The 14,691-nt window shown below is 43.3% G+C and overlaps 1 protein-coding gene across 1 annotated transcript in view; it reads right to left on the reverse strand.

The window, feature by feature from the left end:
- The window catches only part of LOC109926748 (MAM and LDL-receptor class A domain-containing protein 1), a 357,436-nt gene that overhangs the window by 18,267 nt on the left and 324,478 nt on the right, over positions 1–14,691 (reverse strand). The window contains exon 34 of the mRNA XM_048606938.1: positions 8,712–8,997. Coding sequence (XP_048462895.1) covers positions 8,712–8,997 — 286 coding nt within the window. The remainder of the gene's footprint in view (positions 1–8,711; positions 8,998–14,691) is intronic.

The raw sequence follows: 14,691 nt of genomic DNA on the forward strand, positions 1-14,691 counted from the left end.
TGATGTTGCTTGGCCTGCTGTGTTCATCCAGCTCTGCACCTCGTTGTCTCGGATTCTCCAGCATCTGCAGTTCCTACTATCTCTCATTGTAAACAGCAGTGGTTTCAGCATTGATCTTGTGGAGCAACATCTCCAATTCTCTGCCACTCTGAATAACTGTGGGCCGAATCTTATTGGAAATTTTTGGTGAGTTTCAGAAAGGGCTTCCCTCATCAGATCTAGTGGGTTTTCACATGGGCTAAACTCAACCCAAACTCACATCACTAACAATGCACAATGCCCAAATGTTGCCTCACTTGTCCTATTCTCTTAATCACCTTGAGTGGATGTTCTTGGCACTGCCTTGTCCCAGTGGCAGTTTTGAACTCGAGCCATATACCCAGTCAAGTATTGGTAGTCCAGAATTGCTGCTTGGCAGGGCTCTTAAATCTCTTGGCTGACATTTCATTGAAAATACAAGTCCACATTTACGCATCTATCCCTGTTTAAGCACCACGCCACACAGCTGAGCCACATACCATCTTAAAATCTAGTCTAGATCAGTGCCACTTTTTCACAGTGCTCAGTCTAGCTCAGCATCTCATCATTGTTCTATGTGGAATTCCTTGCCACAGAGAGCTCTGGAGGCAGAATCCTTGTGTATATTTAAGGCAGAGATAGATAGTTCTTGATCTGTAAGGGAATCTCGCATTAAAGGGAAAATGTAGGAAAGTGGATGTGAGGAATGTCAATTAGCCATGATCCTATTGAATGGCGGAGCAGGCTTGAGTAACCAAACATCTTACTCCTGTTCCTATTTCTTATGGTCTAACAGCCTAATGGTCTTCAAATGCTTCAAAGCAGTCACCTATATACCAACAACAAAAGCTAACAAAAAGCAATTAATGGTTCCTCTTGTTGCCCAGTTGCATTGAGGTTCAGTCCATTCATTGTGTGTTCAGTCTCCCAGCTCCCGACTAGTCATCTAGACAGAGGCCACTATGTCTGGTGCAATGCAGGCTTCAGGATCCCATGCTGGAGAATGTTGACTGATTGACATTGGATTCTTAGGCCCTTTTAATACACTGTTTTGATCATTCCTGCACTTAGCAGACGGATATTGGAAAACTGAATGCCGCTACTGAATCCTATGCATTCCAGGTGACAATTTTCACTCAATAATAATTATAACAGATGCAAAATTGTAAAACAATACTTGTACCTCTCCTGCTTTTTTAACACATATCTTCTGTAGTCAGTCTGTCTATGATGCCTGCTTCTTGTTGGAGGGGGGAGATCTGTCACTTCAATGGGCTTCCTGCCAATCAACAACTTCTCAGTTCAATAGGGTCAAAATCCTGGGATCCTCCCCTAAATATTACTAGGTACCTATATTAAAAAAATAGAAAGGATTTAAAAGGTGAATTGCCACAATCTTCTCAGGGGTAGTTAGTGATGAGAAGCAAATGCCAGTAAGGTACATAGCCTTAAAATAAATGAGCAAACAGTCCAGCTTTGTCTTAAGAAGAGTCTGCAGTGTTCAAGATGCAGTGTTCGCATGCAACATATCTTCTACTGTCTTTACATTTCACACAACGAAGGTCAATTACCATCACCCTTCAAGCTTTGCTTCTAAGAAACTACAGCCTAAAGTGACATTGTTAGTCTAGTATTGCTACCAGATTGTGAACCCTATCTGGCCTGCTGCAATCTTTTTAGCATTACTTACATAAGATGCAGTCACAGTTAATCTTATCATGCGTTGCCTGTTCACTTTGTGCTCTCTAGGGAACAGTTGTCTTGTTAACTTCTGCACAAGGACTCCACTTAAGAGACCTCGCGCGTCTGCGAGTTTGTTCATGGCATGTTAATGTCAATTGTATTAATATTCATCACCTATCTTTCTGCTTCTCTTTCCCCTCCCTTCTCCAGTGTGCATTAAGTGTGTGGCAAAAAGAATTTGATTAGCTCTTGCCACATCGGCCTTCTTTTAAACTTATTGTCCACCTTGCAATGTGTGTCTCAGTGTTTATGTGCTCCCCATTTCCCGCTGCCTCCTCCACTTGAAGGCCTCATCTGTCAGTGCCAAACTGCTTTGTGGTCTATCCTGCTGTTTTACTGAACAAATTTACCTCAGTAATTGTGGCACTCAAAGTCTCACGCTTTATTCATTAGTTAATTGGCTAGTTTCCAGAGGAATGAGCTCTGGTGAAACTTTATAGCAAATGTTTTTTGACTGATGAGGAGACATTGAGACAGGGTTTTGCTCCTGTGTAGGGACCCCGACATCAGGGTCAAAACCCAAACCAGTGTGGCGGGCAGTCACGTGGCACTGGTTTTGCCGAAAAATATGAATTCATAGACAGACAGGGCTCCGCATTCAGCCAACAGGGGAGCCTTCAGCCCAGATGAAGCAGCAGCTTGCAAATCCGGTAACCGAGAGAGAAAAAAACTCCATTTTTGGATGTCCTCTTTCCAACTCTTTAATCTTCATATTTAAAATTGATTTCAGCAGCCAGGCCACCACAGTGGAAGGGGAAGTACAATAAAAGGTAACCTGACCACAGCGGTAGATCGTTTTAATGAATCTGTTCAGATATTTAATGGTACACTTCTGGAACAGGCCTGGGCCTTCTGGTCCAGAACTAGGGACCTACACCGTGCCACAGGATTCCTACAAACTTAAATTCCGTTGACCATCGCTCTGAAGAGGGAAAACCACCAGGTGCCTGGTGCACTGGCTCCTAATCCTGACTAGTCTGACTGGACCAGGACCAGACTGACTAGTCCTCAATGAATTTTGCATGTCACCCACCCCAATTTGAACAGGCCTGGATATTTCACAAATTGCAGCCACTTGTGCCTGAAAATTAATTTCTACTGAGCCGTTTCATCAAAACGTGCAGCTGACTTTTATTTTACCAATTTACATCTGTCAGATCCTTTGAGACTTATTTTTCTTTCTCCTTAATCAATTTCCTACTGTCTGTTCTGTTTAGTGCGGATTTAATTAAATTACTCCCGAGTAATGATGCTTACTCTCCTCTTGATAACAGATGATGTCACTTGATTCCCCATCATCCTCTGACAGCGATGTATCACAACTGCCACCTGTGAATCACCTTAAAATGACCAGAGGACAATATAATTGTAAATCTCTCCTTTCAGGAGACTGACTCATACAATCGTTTTAAAACAGTTGAAACTAGTTTAAGGTCAAGAGTTAAGTTGTACAAATAAACGAGTTAATACTTATGAGCAATTATTTGCAGCATATAAGCTAACTGAAGTTTCTGTATAACTAATATCTGTCTGTAAAATTGGAAGTGGTTGGGATTATTGTACATGTCATAGTGTAATATTCTAAGTTTCTTTACCTTATAAGCTGTTCTATTGCTTTAAAATTGCTCACAATGCATTTGTTATGTGGTAAGGCTAATATAAACTGTGACCTTTGGAAACTAACAGCAGGGATCAAAAACATTACTCTCGTTACACTGTCAAATTGTAGTCTAAATATGAAGTAAATATCACCAGAACCTTTGTGGGTGTAAGCTGTGTGAGACAGAATGGTTAATACAATAAATGAGTGAATAGAAAATAGCATGTTCAGGATAAATACTATTCTTTTGAAAGATATAATCACAGGCAACCTTCAGTTTTATTGGACATGTCTATGAGTGGGAATTATTTCCATAACTTACTTCCCTTGCCAATCCCTTTATTATTGCATAATATTATTTACTTTCTGGAAAATGTAAACTCCTTTTAATGAATTGCTTGAAGGGTATTGAGTATTAGAACTAAGTCTAATTGCATCCATAAAATATTTCTTTGTCAGTACAGAATTGGACTGAGATTACAAGGCAGAGCTTTTACTAGCTTTTACAACTTCGGGACATTGCAAAATGCTTTACAATTAAACGTAATCACTGTTGTAATATAAAGAAATGAGATAGGAAATGGGCACACAGCAAGGTTTCACAAACTGTGACAAATGACCAGGTAATCTGTTTGAGTTGAAGGAGAAATGCTAGCCAAGAGGATACCAGGATAACTTCCCTGCACTTCGATAAACAGTGCCGTGTAATACAACCAAAAATTAGGTGTTTGAATAAATTTGGGGATGTTTCATTAGACTGATGCATAAAACATGCAAATCTTTGCAATCCGCTGCCTGTACTAATCTGATGATAAAGCAGCTTGTTCAAATTCACCTTGACAGTGAGCAACTAAATGGACTGAAAATAAAATTATTTCAAAAGTCTTTCTTAAATGGAGGTGACCTAGTATTGGAGACAACAAGATGCAGAGCTGGATGAACACAGCAGGCCAAGCAGCATCATAGGAGCAGAAAGGCTGACGTTTCGGGCCTAGACCCTTATTGGATGTGGATGAACTGATAATTACAAACTGTCTCGTAAAGATTTTGAATTTCATTAAGGTGACAAAGTGCCCCATTAAGGTGGATAAATCCCCAGTGTCTGATGGTATCTACCCCAGATTATTAAGAGAGGCAAGAGAGGAGGTTGCTGGGGCCTTGACCAAAATCTTTGTATCCTCACCAGCCATTGGAGAGGTCCCCAGTGACTGGCGAGTAGCTAATGTTGTTCCTCTGGTCAGGAAGGGAAATAGGGATAATCCAGGAAACTATAGATCAGTGAGCCTCATATCAGTGGTTGGGAAGCTATTGGAGAGAATTCCTAGGGATAGGATTTACGCACACCTAGAAATGCAAGGCCTAATTAGGGACAGTCAGCGTGGCTTTGTGTAGGGCAGGTCACGTCTTACTAACTTGCTTGAGTTTTTTGAAGAGGTGGCAAAGGTGATCGGTGACGGATTTTAGTAAGGCTTTCAACAAGGTCCCTCATGGTAGGCTCATCCAGAAGATTAAGATGCAGGGGAACCACAGTGACTTGGCCGTGTGGATTCAGAATTGGCTTGCTCATAGAAGGAAGAGTGTTTTTCTGGCTGGAGATCTGTGATCAATGGTGTTCCTCAGGGATCTGTACTAGGACATCTGCTGTTTGTGGTCTATAAATGACTTGGATAAAAATGTAGATTGGTGGGTTAGTAAGTTTGCAGACAATACAAAGATCAGTGGAGTTGTGGATACTGTAGAAGGTTACCAAAGGATACAGCAGGATATTGGTCAGTTGCAGGTATGGGTGGAGAAATGGCAGGTGGAATTTAATGTGTGTAAACGTGAGGTGATGCACTTTGGGAGATCAAATGTTAAGGGAAAGTAGTTAGTGGCAGGACCCTGAACAGCATTGATTTACAGATGGATCTTGGCGTTCAAGTCCAGGCTCCCTGAAAAGTGACCACACAAGTAGGTAAGGTGGTAAAGAAGGCATATGGCATGCATACCTTTATTGGTCAGAGAATTGAGTACAAGAATCAGGACATCTTATTGCAGCTTTACAAGACATTGGTTAGGCTGCATTTAGAATACTGTGTTCAATTCTGGTTGCCACATTACAGGAAGGATGAGGAGGCATTGGAGAGGGTCCAGAAGAAGCTTACCAGTCTGCTGACTGGATTAGATGATATGAACTATAAGGAGAGGCTAGAAAACTTGGGTCGTTTTCTCTGGAGCAGTGGACGCTGAGTGGAGACCAGAAGTCTATAAAATTATGTAATGCATAGATCGGGTTGATGGTCAGAATCTTTTACCCAAAGTTGAAATGTCTAATACTAGGGGGCATGCATTTAAGGTGAGAGGGAGAAAGTTCAAAGGAGATGTGAGGGGCAAATTTTTTACACAGAGAGTGGTGAGAGTCTGGAATGTGCTGCTAGGGGTAATGGTGGAGGCAAATACGATGGGGCATTTAAGGGACTTTTAGCAAGTGCATGAATATGCAAGGAACGGAGGGAAATGGACTGAATGCAGGCAGACGGGATCAGTTTAATTTGGCATCATGTTCGGCACAACATTGTGGGTTGAAAGGCTCGTTCCTGTGCTGTACAGTTTTACATTCTACTCCATTTTCCTGCCTTTGGCCCAAATCGCTTGCTTAGCAAAAATTTATCTATCTCAGTTTTAAAATTAATAACTGATCCTACATCCAACACCCTTTGAGTCTAGAAGTGCTTCCTAGCCTTGCCTCTGAACAGTCTGGCCCTAATTCTCAGGCTATGCCCCTAAATTTAGAATTGCCAACCAGTGAAAATAATTTATCTTTACCCACCCTGTCTTTTCCTGTTAATATCTTGAAGACTTTAATCAGGTCATTCCTTAATCATCTTAAACTTAACCAGCAATTCAACTGAGTCTGAGCTCTGAGCAACGTGAGTGTTGTGCACAGTCAAAAGAACTTCAACTGGGCATTGACATACTGATCTCTCTAACTCGCATGAACTAATTTTGATATCTATATTTTTCAGTGATTTCTAAGTTCTTTCCTTTATCTTTTCTTTCTTTTGCTGGATGCAAATATCTGTGTGTGTCTGTGTGTGTGTGTGTGTGTGTGTGTGTGTGTGTGTATGTCAAAGAGATAGACAGTGACCATGTGTTGTGAACAATTTCCCAGTTTTCAATGACAGTAATAAACATTTCTTTGTATTAACCCTACTAAAGAAATAGTTGTTGGTCATTTGAATTTTGCTTTCACAATGAGGGTTTAGAGAATCACACCACTATTTCTGAAAAGCAAATGGAAATAAGAAAGAAAAATAAAACTCAACCCTTGTTGTGAACAGGAGAGGTGGAAAGAAAGGCAGTCTCCTTCTGTCATAAGCACATAAGCAAGCGCAGTGACAAGGATGGAGAGGGAGCCAGGAGGATAGCAATGAGCAAATAAAGGAAGCCTGTGATAAGGTGGAGAGATTAAATTACTTAAAGGAATAATGCTGAAAAGCAAAAGGATAAGAATTTTTCGTTTATTCATTCGTGGGATGTGGGTATTGCTGGCCAGGCCAGCACTTATTGCTCATCCCATCGTTGCCCTGAAGAAGGTGGTGGTGAGCTGCCTTCTTGAACCGCTGCAGTTTTGTTGTAGGGACAGCCACAATGCTGCTGTTAGAGAAGGAGTTCCAGCATTTTCACTTAGTGACAGCGAAGGAATGGTGATATAGTTTCAAATCAGGATAGTGAAAGTCCTGGTTGGGGAGGGGTGGTAGGGAGCGGAGAGAACTTGTGGGTGGGGTTACCATGTAGCTGCTGCCCTTGTCCTTCTAGGTTAAGATTGTATTTGGAAGGTGCAAAAGTTAAAGGTTTGGTGAGCAATGGAACAGGCAGAAATCCAGAGGAACTCCACAGCGTGAGTACCTGTTTGCACATAGTTTTGATCTGAAGGAAGGGCAATACAGTTAAGCCTGGGCAGGTGGTGGAGACTGTGACAGCCAAGACACAAGACCATGGGACACCAGATCCATATCTGATCCAAGGCTGATAATAAACTTGGAATGACTGCTGGAGGTGCACCTTAAGGCATGGGAATTCTGAGTTCGAGTCAGACACTTTCGATAGTTCTGATTTATTTTTCTGAATAGTCAACTGGGAGATGTGAGAGAGAAAACTCCTGGACTGGCTCCTGAGACCTGTACAGTACACCTCCATCCCTGAATCATCCCATTCCCATGACCCTCGACTCCTCCCTGATCTGATCTCACTATCTATCACTACCCGACTCCACTTTGACTCCTTCAACCACACCCCTGACACCGTGCCTCCCATTCCCACAGCCCAACCTGACTAGCCTCACATCCAACACCCCCAACCACAGCCACCCACTCTAGACCAGCTCTCAATATGACAAACTATCCCAATCCTATAGGGCTAGCTCCCAAATTACTTGCCCAATATTCCACCAACCCATCCGGCTATGTGCCAACCCAGCCACCTTCCACCCTTCCACAGCACTCGCCTGCCATTCTGCCACACTGCCCCCTCATCACTCTTAGCATCTGACTCATCTCCTACCCTAGCCAGCTTCCACCTTTCCACCCTATCCATCCACCACTCTTCCACTCTGCCGAGCTGCCACCCTACCATACTGTCATCTTAACTAATCATCCACTTACACCTCCAACTCTAACCACTTACTCACTTACCTCACCACCCTAATCACTTAATTACACATTCACTGATCCATTCACTCACCAATGTGCTGAAAGCTTAAAAGGTCTCAGAGCAAACTCGAATACTTACCTTAAATGAAAGACCTTTATTTTTAAACTGTGCTCCTTAGTCCTAGATTCCTCCAGAGGGAAAGCATCTACTCAGTGTCCACCCTGACAAGCTGTCCTTCAGAATCGATATCTCGATAAGACCACCTCTGAGTTCCAAAACTGCTGAACCTCCTGGGAAGTCAGGAATGAACCGCAACCCCCTTTGAGTGATTTCCAATACAAAGTAAAATTCTCCTTACGAAATGATACTTGCACACAATGCTCCTGATGCAGTCTCACAAAGGCCCTGTGCACCTTTAATAACATTTATCTACATTTGATTCCCTTCACCTTCCTAATTACATGCTATGCGACATGCTGCCATTTTGTAATCATGAACAGGGACAGCCGGGTCCCTCTGTACTGCCGCACTCTGTTGCCTCACTCCACTTTGATGATAAAACCTGATTCCAAGCCTCCCTGTTTGTTTGGTAATTCCTTTATGATTCATCCGTACCGACCAAACCATCAGCTGATGGCAGGATCCTCCAATAGAAGCTCATCCCCACATTGTTGCAGGCATTTTAAGTGCCTGCCATTGACTCTTTACATTTTCATACAAATGATGTGGACAACTGCTCCGAACGTGAAGCAGAAGTGTGCCAATTTCAGCTTCTGCCAACAAGAATGGTATGCCATTGACGAAAGCCCGTCTCATGTTTTTACTGCCAGGTTGTACTTCTGTGAAACGCGGGAAAGAAGGGCCCATTGCAGGTACATATCGTTGGCCTTCAACCACCAATATGTTAACCTTATTGATTTGTAAGGATTTTAATACGACAGCAAATGCCCAATTCTTCTTGGTGTTGTGCCAGGTCTTCTGGGGCCCTCGGGCTGTTGACAGATCTGCAATTTTCAGGCCACACAGACAGTTGTTCAAATGCTAATGAAGAAACGACTCACAGCAGCTGCACCAGCACCGATGGGACACCAAACACAGATTCAAAGTGGACAGAAAATCCATGAGACAGATACAGCTTGCTGCATTTAATCATTTGTATGACATTGGTGCAGAATGACACTTTGATGAGGTGTATCTAAAAATCCCCCACACAGGATGTTCTCATTGTTGGCAGTTAAGTACCATCCAAATGAGTCGTACTTTCTAGCCTTTATTTCCTATATGATAATGCCTTAGAGTCCAATTTACTGCTTGACTGAAAATTATCCATTCACACAAAAAATCTATTAAAAGTAATGAACAGTTGAACCCATATCATGTCTATAGCCACCGAAAAATTGCATTAAGTGTTCATCAAACATCTCAGATGTCCTCGTTTTTCAACGATCGCAACTTCCCCCACTCAGTGGTCGAGAATGCCCTCGACCATGTCTCCCGCATTTCCCGCAACTCATCCCTCACACTCCCTCCCCGCAATAACAACCAAAAAAGAATCCCCCTCATCCACACGTACCACCCCACCAACCTCTGGATCCAACGCATCATCCTCCAACAATTCTGCCATCTGCAATCCAACCCCACCACCAAAGACATTTTTCCCTCCCCCCCCTTATCTGCTTTCCAGAGGGACCACTCTCTCCGTGATTCCCTTGTCCGCTCCACACTCCCCTCCAGCCCCACCACACCCGGCACTTTTCCCTGCAACCACAGGAAGTGCTACACCTGCCCCTAAACTTCCCCCTTCACACCCATCCCAGGCCCCAAGAAGACTTTCCACATCAAGCAGATGTTCACCTGCACATCTGCTAATGTGGTATACTGTATCCGCTGTTCCCGTTGTGGCCTCCTCTACATCGGGGAAACCACGCGGAGGCTTGGGGACTGCTTTGCAGAACACCTACGCTCGGTTCGCACTAAACAACTGCACCTCCCAGTCGCGAACCATTTCAACTCCTCCTCCCATTCCTCAGACGACATGTCCATCCTGGGCCTCCTGCAGTGCCACAACGATGCTACCCGAAGGTTGCAGGAACAGCAACTCATATTCCGCTTGGGAACCCTGCAGCCTAATGGTGTCAATGTGGACTTCACAAGCTTCAAAATCTCCCCTCCCCCTACCGCATCCCAAAACCAGCCCAGCTCGTCCCGCCTCCCTAAACTGTCCTTCCTCCCACCTATCCCCTCCTCCCACCTCAAGCCCCACACCCATCTCCTACCGACTAACCTCATCCCGCCCCCTTGACCTGTCCGTTCTCCCTGGACTAACCTATTTCCTCCCTACCTCCCCACCTACACTCACCTTTACTAGCTCCATCCCTGCCTCTTTGACCTGTCTGTCTCCTCTCCACCTATCTTCTCCTCTATCCATCTTCTATCCGCCTCCCCCCTCTCACTATTTATTTCAGAACCCCCTTCCCCTCCCCCATTTCTGAAGAAGGGTCTAGGCCCGAAACATCAGCCTTCCTGCTCCTCTGATGCTGCTTGGCCTGCTGTGTTCATCCAGCTCTACACCTTGTTATCTCAGATTCTTCGGCATCTGCAGTTCCTACTATCTCTAGATCTTAGTGATATTGTTCACAATACCTCTTTGTGACCTTACATCCCTTTTTTTCATACGTAAATGTAACATGCCATGAAATAATGATCAAAGATCTCCAATTTTGACAGATTCACTGGAGAATGAAGTTTAAATTGATATGACTCATCTCAACGATTACCAATTTCAATTATGGTACGCTGTGTCACGCATATTATCAATTACTTAACGTGGTAAATTTTCTGATTTATAAATATCCACCTGAAGATTTTGGCCTTGATTTATATGTCATATCAACTTCTTATTTAGAGCAGAATTTGGCATCAAATGGGGCAGTATTAAATCACACCCCAAATTCCCATTTGACATTGCATCAGAATTGCCCTCCAAACCAAAAGGTCATCCTCTTTTTAAAAAAAACACCAATCTGCACTTCAATGGCGGTATATCAGTGTGACTGAACCATTTGGACCATTGTCCCCACCTTCTGCCCCAAACCAGTAAGCTGTCGTTGTGGTGGATATTGCAGTGAGGAGGGTATTTTGTCTTTTACAACTGAAGGTTAGTGTTATACAAATAGTGTAAGTCTATGGAATTGCTATGTATTTTCAAGATTTTATTAGGAGCTCTGCTGCTGCTTTTAGTCACCCCTGAAACATTTTGGAAATGGATTTGCCAATCAGAATTTAAAAAAAAACAAAAGGACTGTGAATGCTGGAAATCAGAAACAAAAACGAAATTGCTGGAAAACATCAACAGGTCTGGCACCATCTATGGAGAGAAAGCAGAGTCAAAGTTTCTTTCCACAGATGCTGCCAGGCCTGCTGACTTTTTCTAGCAATTTCTGTTTTTGTTGCCAGTAGGAATTCCTCTCTTTCTAATTTGCGAAGATGCGTGGAATGAGGAGATCAAAGAGACTAGACTGGAGGATCTTAGACTAAGTCATCACAGAAGATGTTTGCCCATTAAACGCAGAAATCCACTTACCAGAACTTACAAACCAAGACGCCTAAACTTTTCTGAAAAATGCTGTTACAGAAAGCTATGCTTTCACTTGATGTTACTGGAGAGAGATATAATGGCAGACTAAAGGACATACAGTCAAATTCCACCAGAAGGACTTCACTATTTCTGCCCATTGTCTGGAGTCTGTTTGCTACTAGATGCTCCCAGGCAGCATCATCAGACCTTGTCACACATTAGTCAGGCAGAAGGTTCATGGAATCATATAAAGTGCTTGAAGCTTTTTTCAGGAAGGCTGCACAATCTGCACCTTTCCCGATACAACCAGAAGAACATAGACAGGATGCTTTCCAACTTTATCAATTTAGCACACTCTACAGAGGCTCCTTTATTAGAGTGGAGAACCATGAAGGAGAGATAAAATATGTTTTATTTACTTGAAATTCTTCAAAGTAGTTTGGATAGAAGAATGAAAAAGATTATACAAACCGTCAGGGAACCTTGTAATAACTTACAGAATTTTGCAGCAGTCACTGTTCAGTAGCTGAACATTACTGGAGACATGCCCATTTCAATTAATGAAAAATGGCCTAACCTGCCACAGGCTTATTGATCTCACCCTTGAAAGTTGAAATTGGCCCAGCCTTTTAGGAGATAGAAGGAGATAAGCTCGGATTCTCACTACCCTTCAAAGGTACTTCCTGATTTAATTCCTAAATGAAATTGTCCTATTTTCAAGATTCTGCCCCCGTTTGGGAATCCCCTACCAGAGGCAATAGTTCCTCTGTATTTACACAACCATTTTTTAAAGAAAACAAGTCGTTTAAGAACTTTGATTAGATTTTTTAAAATCAAAGGAATACAGACCAACCTTATATCATTCTTGCGATGGCGTTCCTTACCCCAAATATGGAGCTTGCTACTGTCAGGAGTGGTTGAGGTGAATGGCATGGATGTCTGTGAGGAGAAGCTAGATAATTGTGTGACGGAGAAAGGAAAGAAGGATACTGGAGATTGCAGTATATAAGTCAGGCCAACATACAAAATCACCTCATTATTCTGACATCAAAATACATGCTTCGGTATCTTACGAGCCTTACATGTAAGATGCTTCCACACAATGCATACCATGCGACCTTCAATAGAAATTCTGCAACAAGAATGAAATACAAAACTGATTTCAAACTAGAAGTCATACAATGTGCTAACTCACAGAATATCTGTGCTGCAGCGAGGGATTTCAGTGTTGGCAAAAAGGCTGGCATGAGAATGGAAGGAGTCCTTTTTGAAGAGGATGCCGAACACCAAATTCACCAGAACCACAGGGTCCGATAAACTGTCAGCTCTTGAGAAGGACATATTGAAAAGGGGGGGAGGTAAATAGTGGAGGGTGGCCTTAAACTGCAGGGTCACCACATTATTGAAAACTGGTCAGATGGACAAAGCAGTGGCAAATAGAATTTAACTCGGAAAAATGTCAAGTGTTACACCTGGGAAGGACTAACAAGGCAAGGGATTACACTGTGTGTAGGACTCTGTGTGGAAGGTAGTGAAGATCAGAGGGACATTACTGCACACATCCACAGATCCCTGAAAGTTGATAAGTTGGTTAAGAAGGCATGTAGGATACTTGCCTTTATTCACCGAGATACAGAACACATGAGCAGGTTTTGCTGGAACTGTATAAAACACTGGTTAGGTCACAACCTGAGCACTGCACCTAGTTCTGGTCACCACATTATAGGAAGGATGTGGTTGCACCAGAGAGGGCTGGAGGGTCTGAGCAATGAGCAAAGACTAGATAAGCTGGGGTTGTTTTCCTTACAGCATGAAGATTGAGAAGGGACTTGATAGGGATGTATATGATCGTGAGGGGCACAGATACAGGTGGATAGGAATGCACTTTTTCCAATAAAAGAGGGATAAAAGGAATTTAGCCTGAGCGTGTTGGGAGCCTGGAACTCATTACCTGAATGGATAGTTGTATCATAAACACTTGTAACACCTACGTTGTATTTAAATAAGCTGCTTTTGCATTGCCATAGTCTCCAGGCCCATGGGGCAAGAGTTGGACAATGGGATCAGTGTAGTTAGATCTTCATTGACTAGTGTGCAGATGATGGGCTAAATGGTCTCCTTCTATGTTGTAAATTTCTAAGTGGTATGCAATGAATGACACTAACAGTGGGATTCATGTGAGAGGTCCTCTGGAATGAAGAATGACACTTGCTCACGGCACGCGGATGTCTCAGGATCCCTGCAGGAGCAGCCCCCGTCTTCTCCTGCAAGGGTCAGGATTACCTACTTATAGGGGGTGAGGAGCTTAACATTGGCCACTCTGCCCAGGCCCCTTCTGCCTATTGTATTTGTTTTCTTTATTTATTCACAGGATGAGGGCATCGCTGGCCAGGCAGCATTCATTGTCCATCCCTAATTGCCCACAGGGCAGTTTAAGAGTCAACCACATCGCTGGGACATTTTCTCTTGGAATGAGAGAAAGGGAGGGATTGAGTGAGATGAAAGTGGGTGGCAAAGCTGTTTGCATCAGTGAGGAAAGGTGGTGAGGTCTCTCCAGTGAGTGAGTAAGCAGTGCAGAGGTCACACAGGGTTAGTAGCGTGGGGCATCAGGGAGGTCGAATGTGAGGGAGGAAAGATATTGCATGCAATGGCGAAAGTAGATCACAAGCATTGGTGGGAGCAGAGACAGAGTGAGTGTCTGGTAGTAGAGAGAAGAATGTAGAACATACCCTGGCAGTACAGAGAAAGTTATTCACCTTCTTCCAGCAAAATGTTGGGCATCCTTCTGGATTATGGAAGCAGTACTGACCTCGAGTGACAACCTTGGCCCAGGCTGACAAGGTCTGGTATCATGAAAAATGGGGGAGAAACTCAGCAGTTCTGGGAGCATCTGAGGAGACTGAAGCAGAATTAATGTTTCCAGTCTGATATTACTCTTCTTCAGAACAAGAAGGTTGTTAACAAGCAATAATCCCCTTTAACAGGCAGTGCTGATTGAGCTGGTGAGGCCTTAAAGGATATAGCTACTAGACTTGAATCAGAGATAGTAGGAACTGCAGATGCTGGAGAATCTGAGACAACAAGGTGCAGGGCTGGATGAACACAGCAGGCCAAGCAGCAT

The sequence above is a fragment of the Rhincodon typus genome, chromosome 2, assembly GCF_021869965.1.
Source record: "Rhincodon typus isolate 14 chromosome 2, sRhiTyp1.1, whole genome shotgun sequence".
In the NCBI taxonomy this organism is placed as follows: domain Eukaryota; kingdom Metazoa; phylum Chordata; class Chondrichthyes; order Orectolobiformes; family Rhincodontidae; genus Rhincodon; species Rhincodon typus.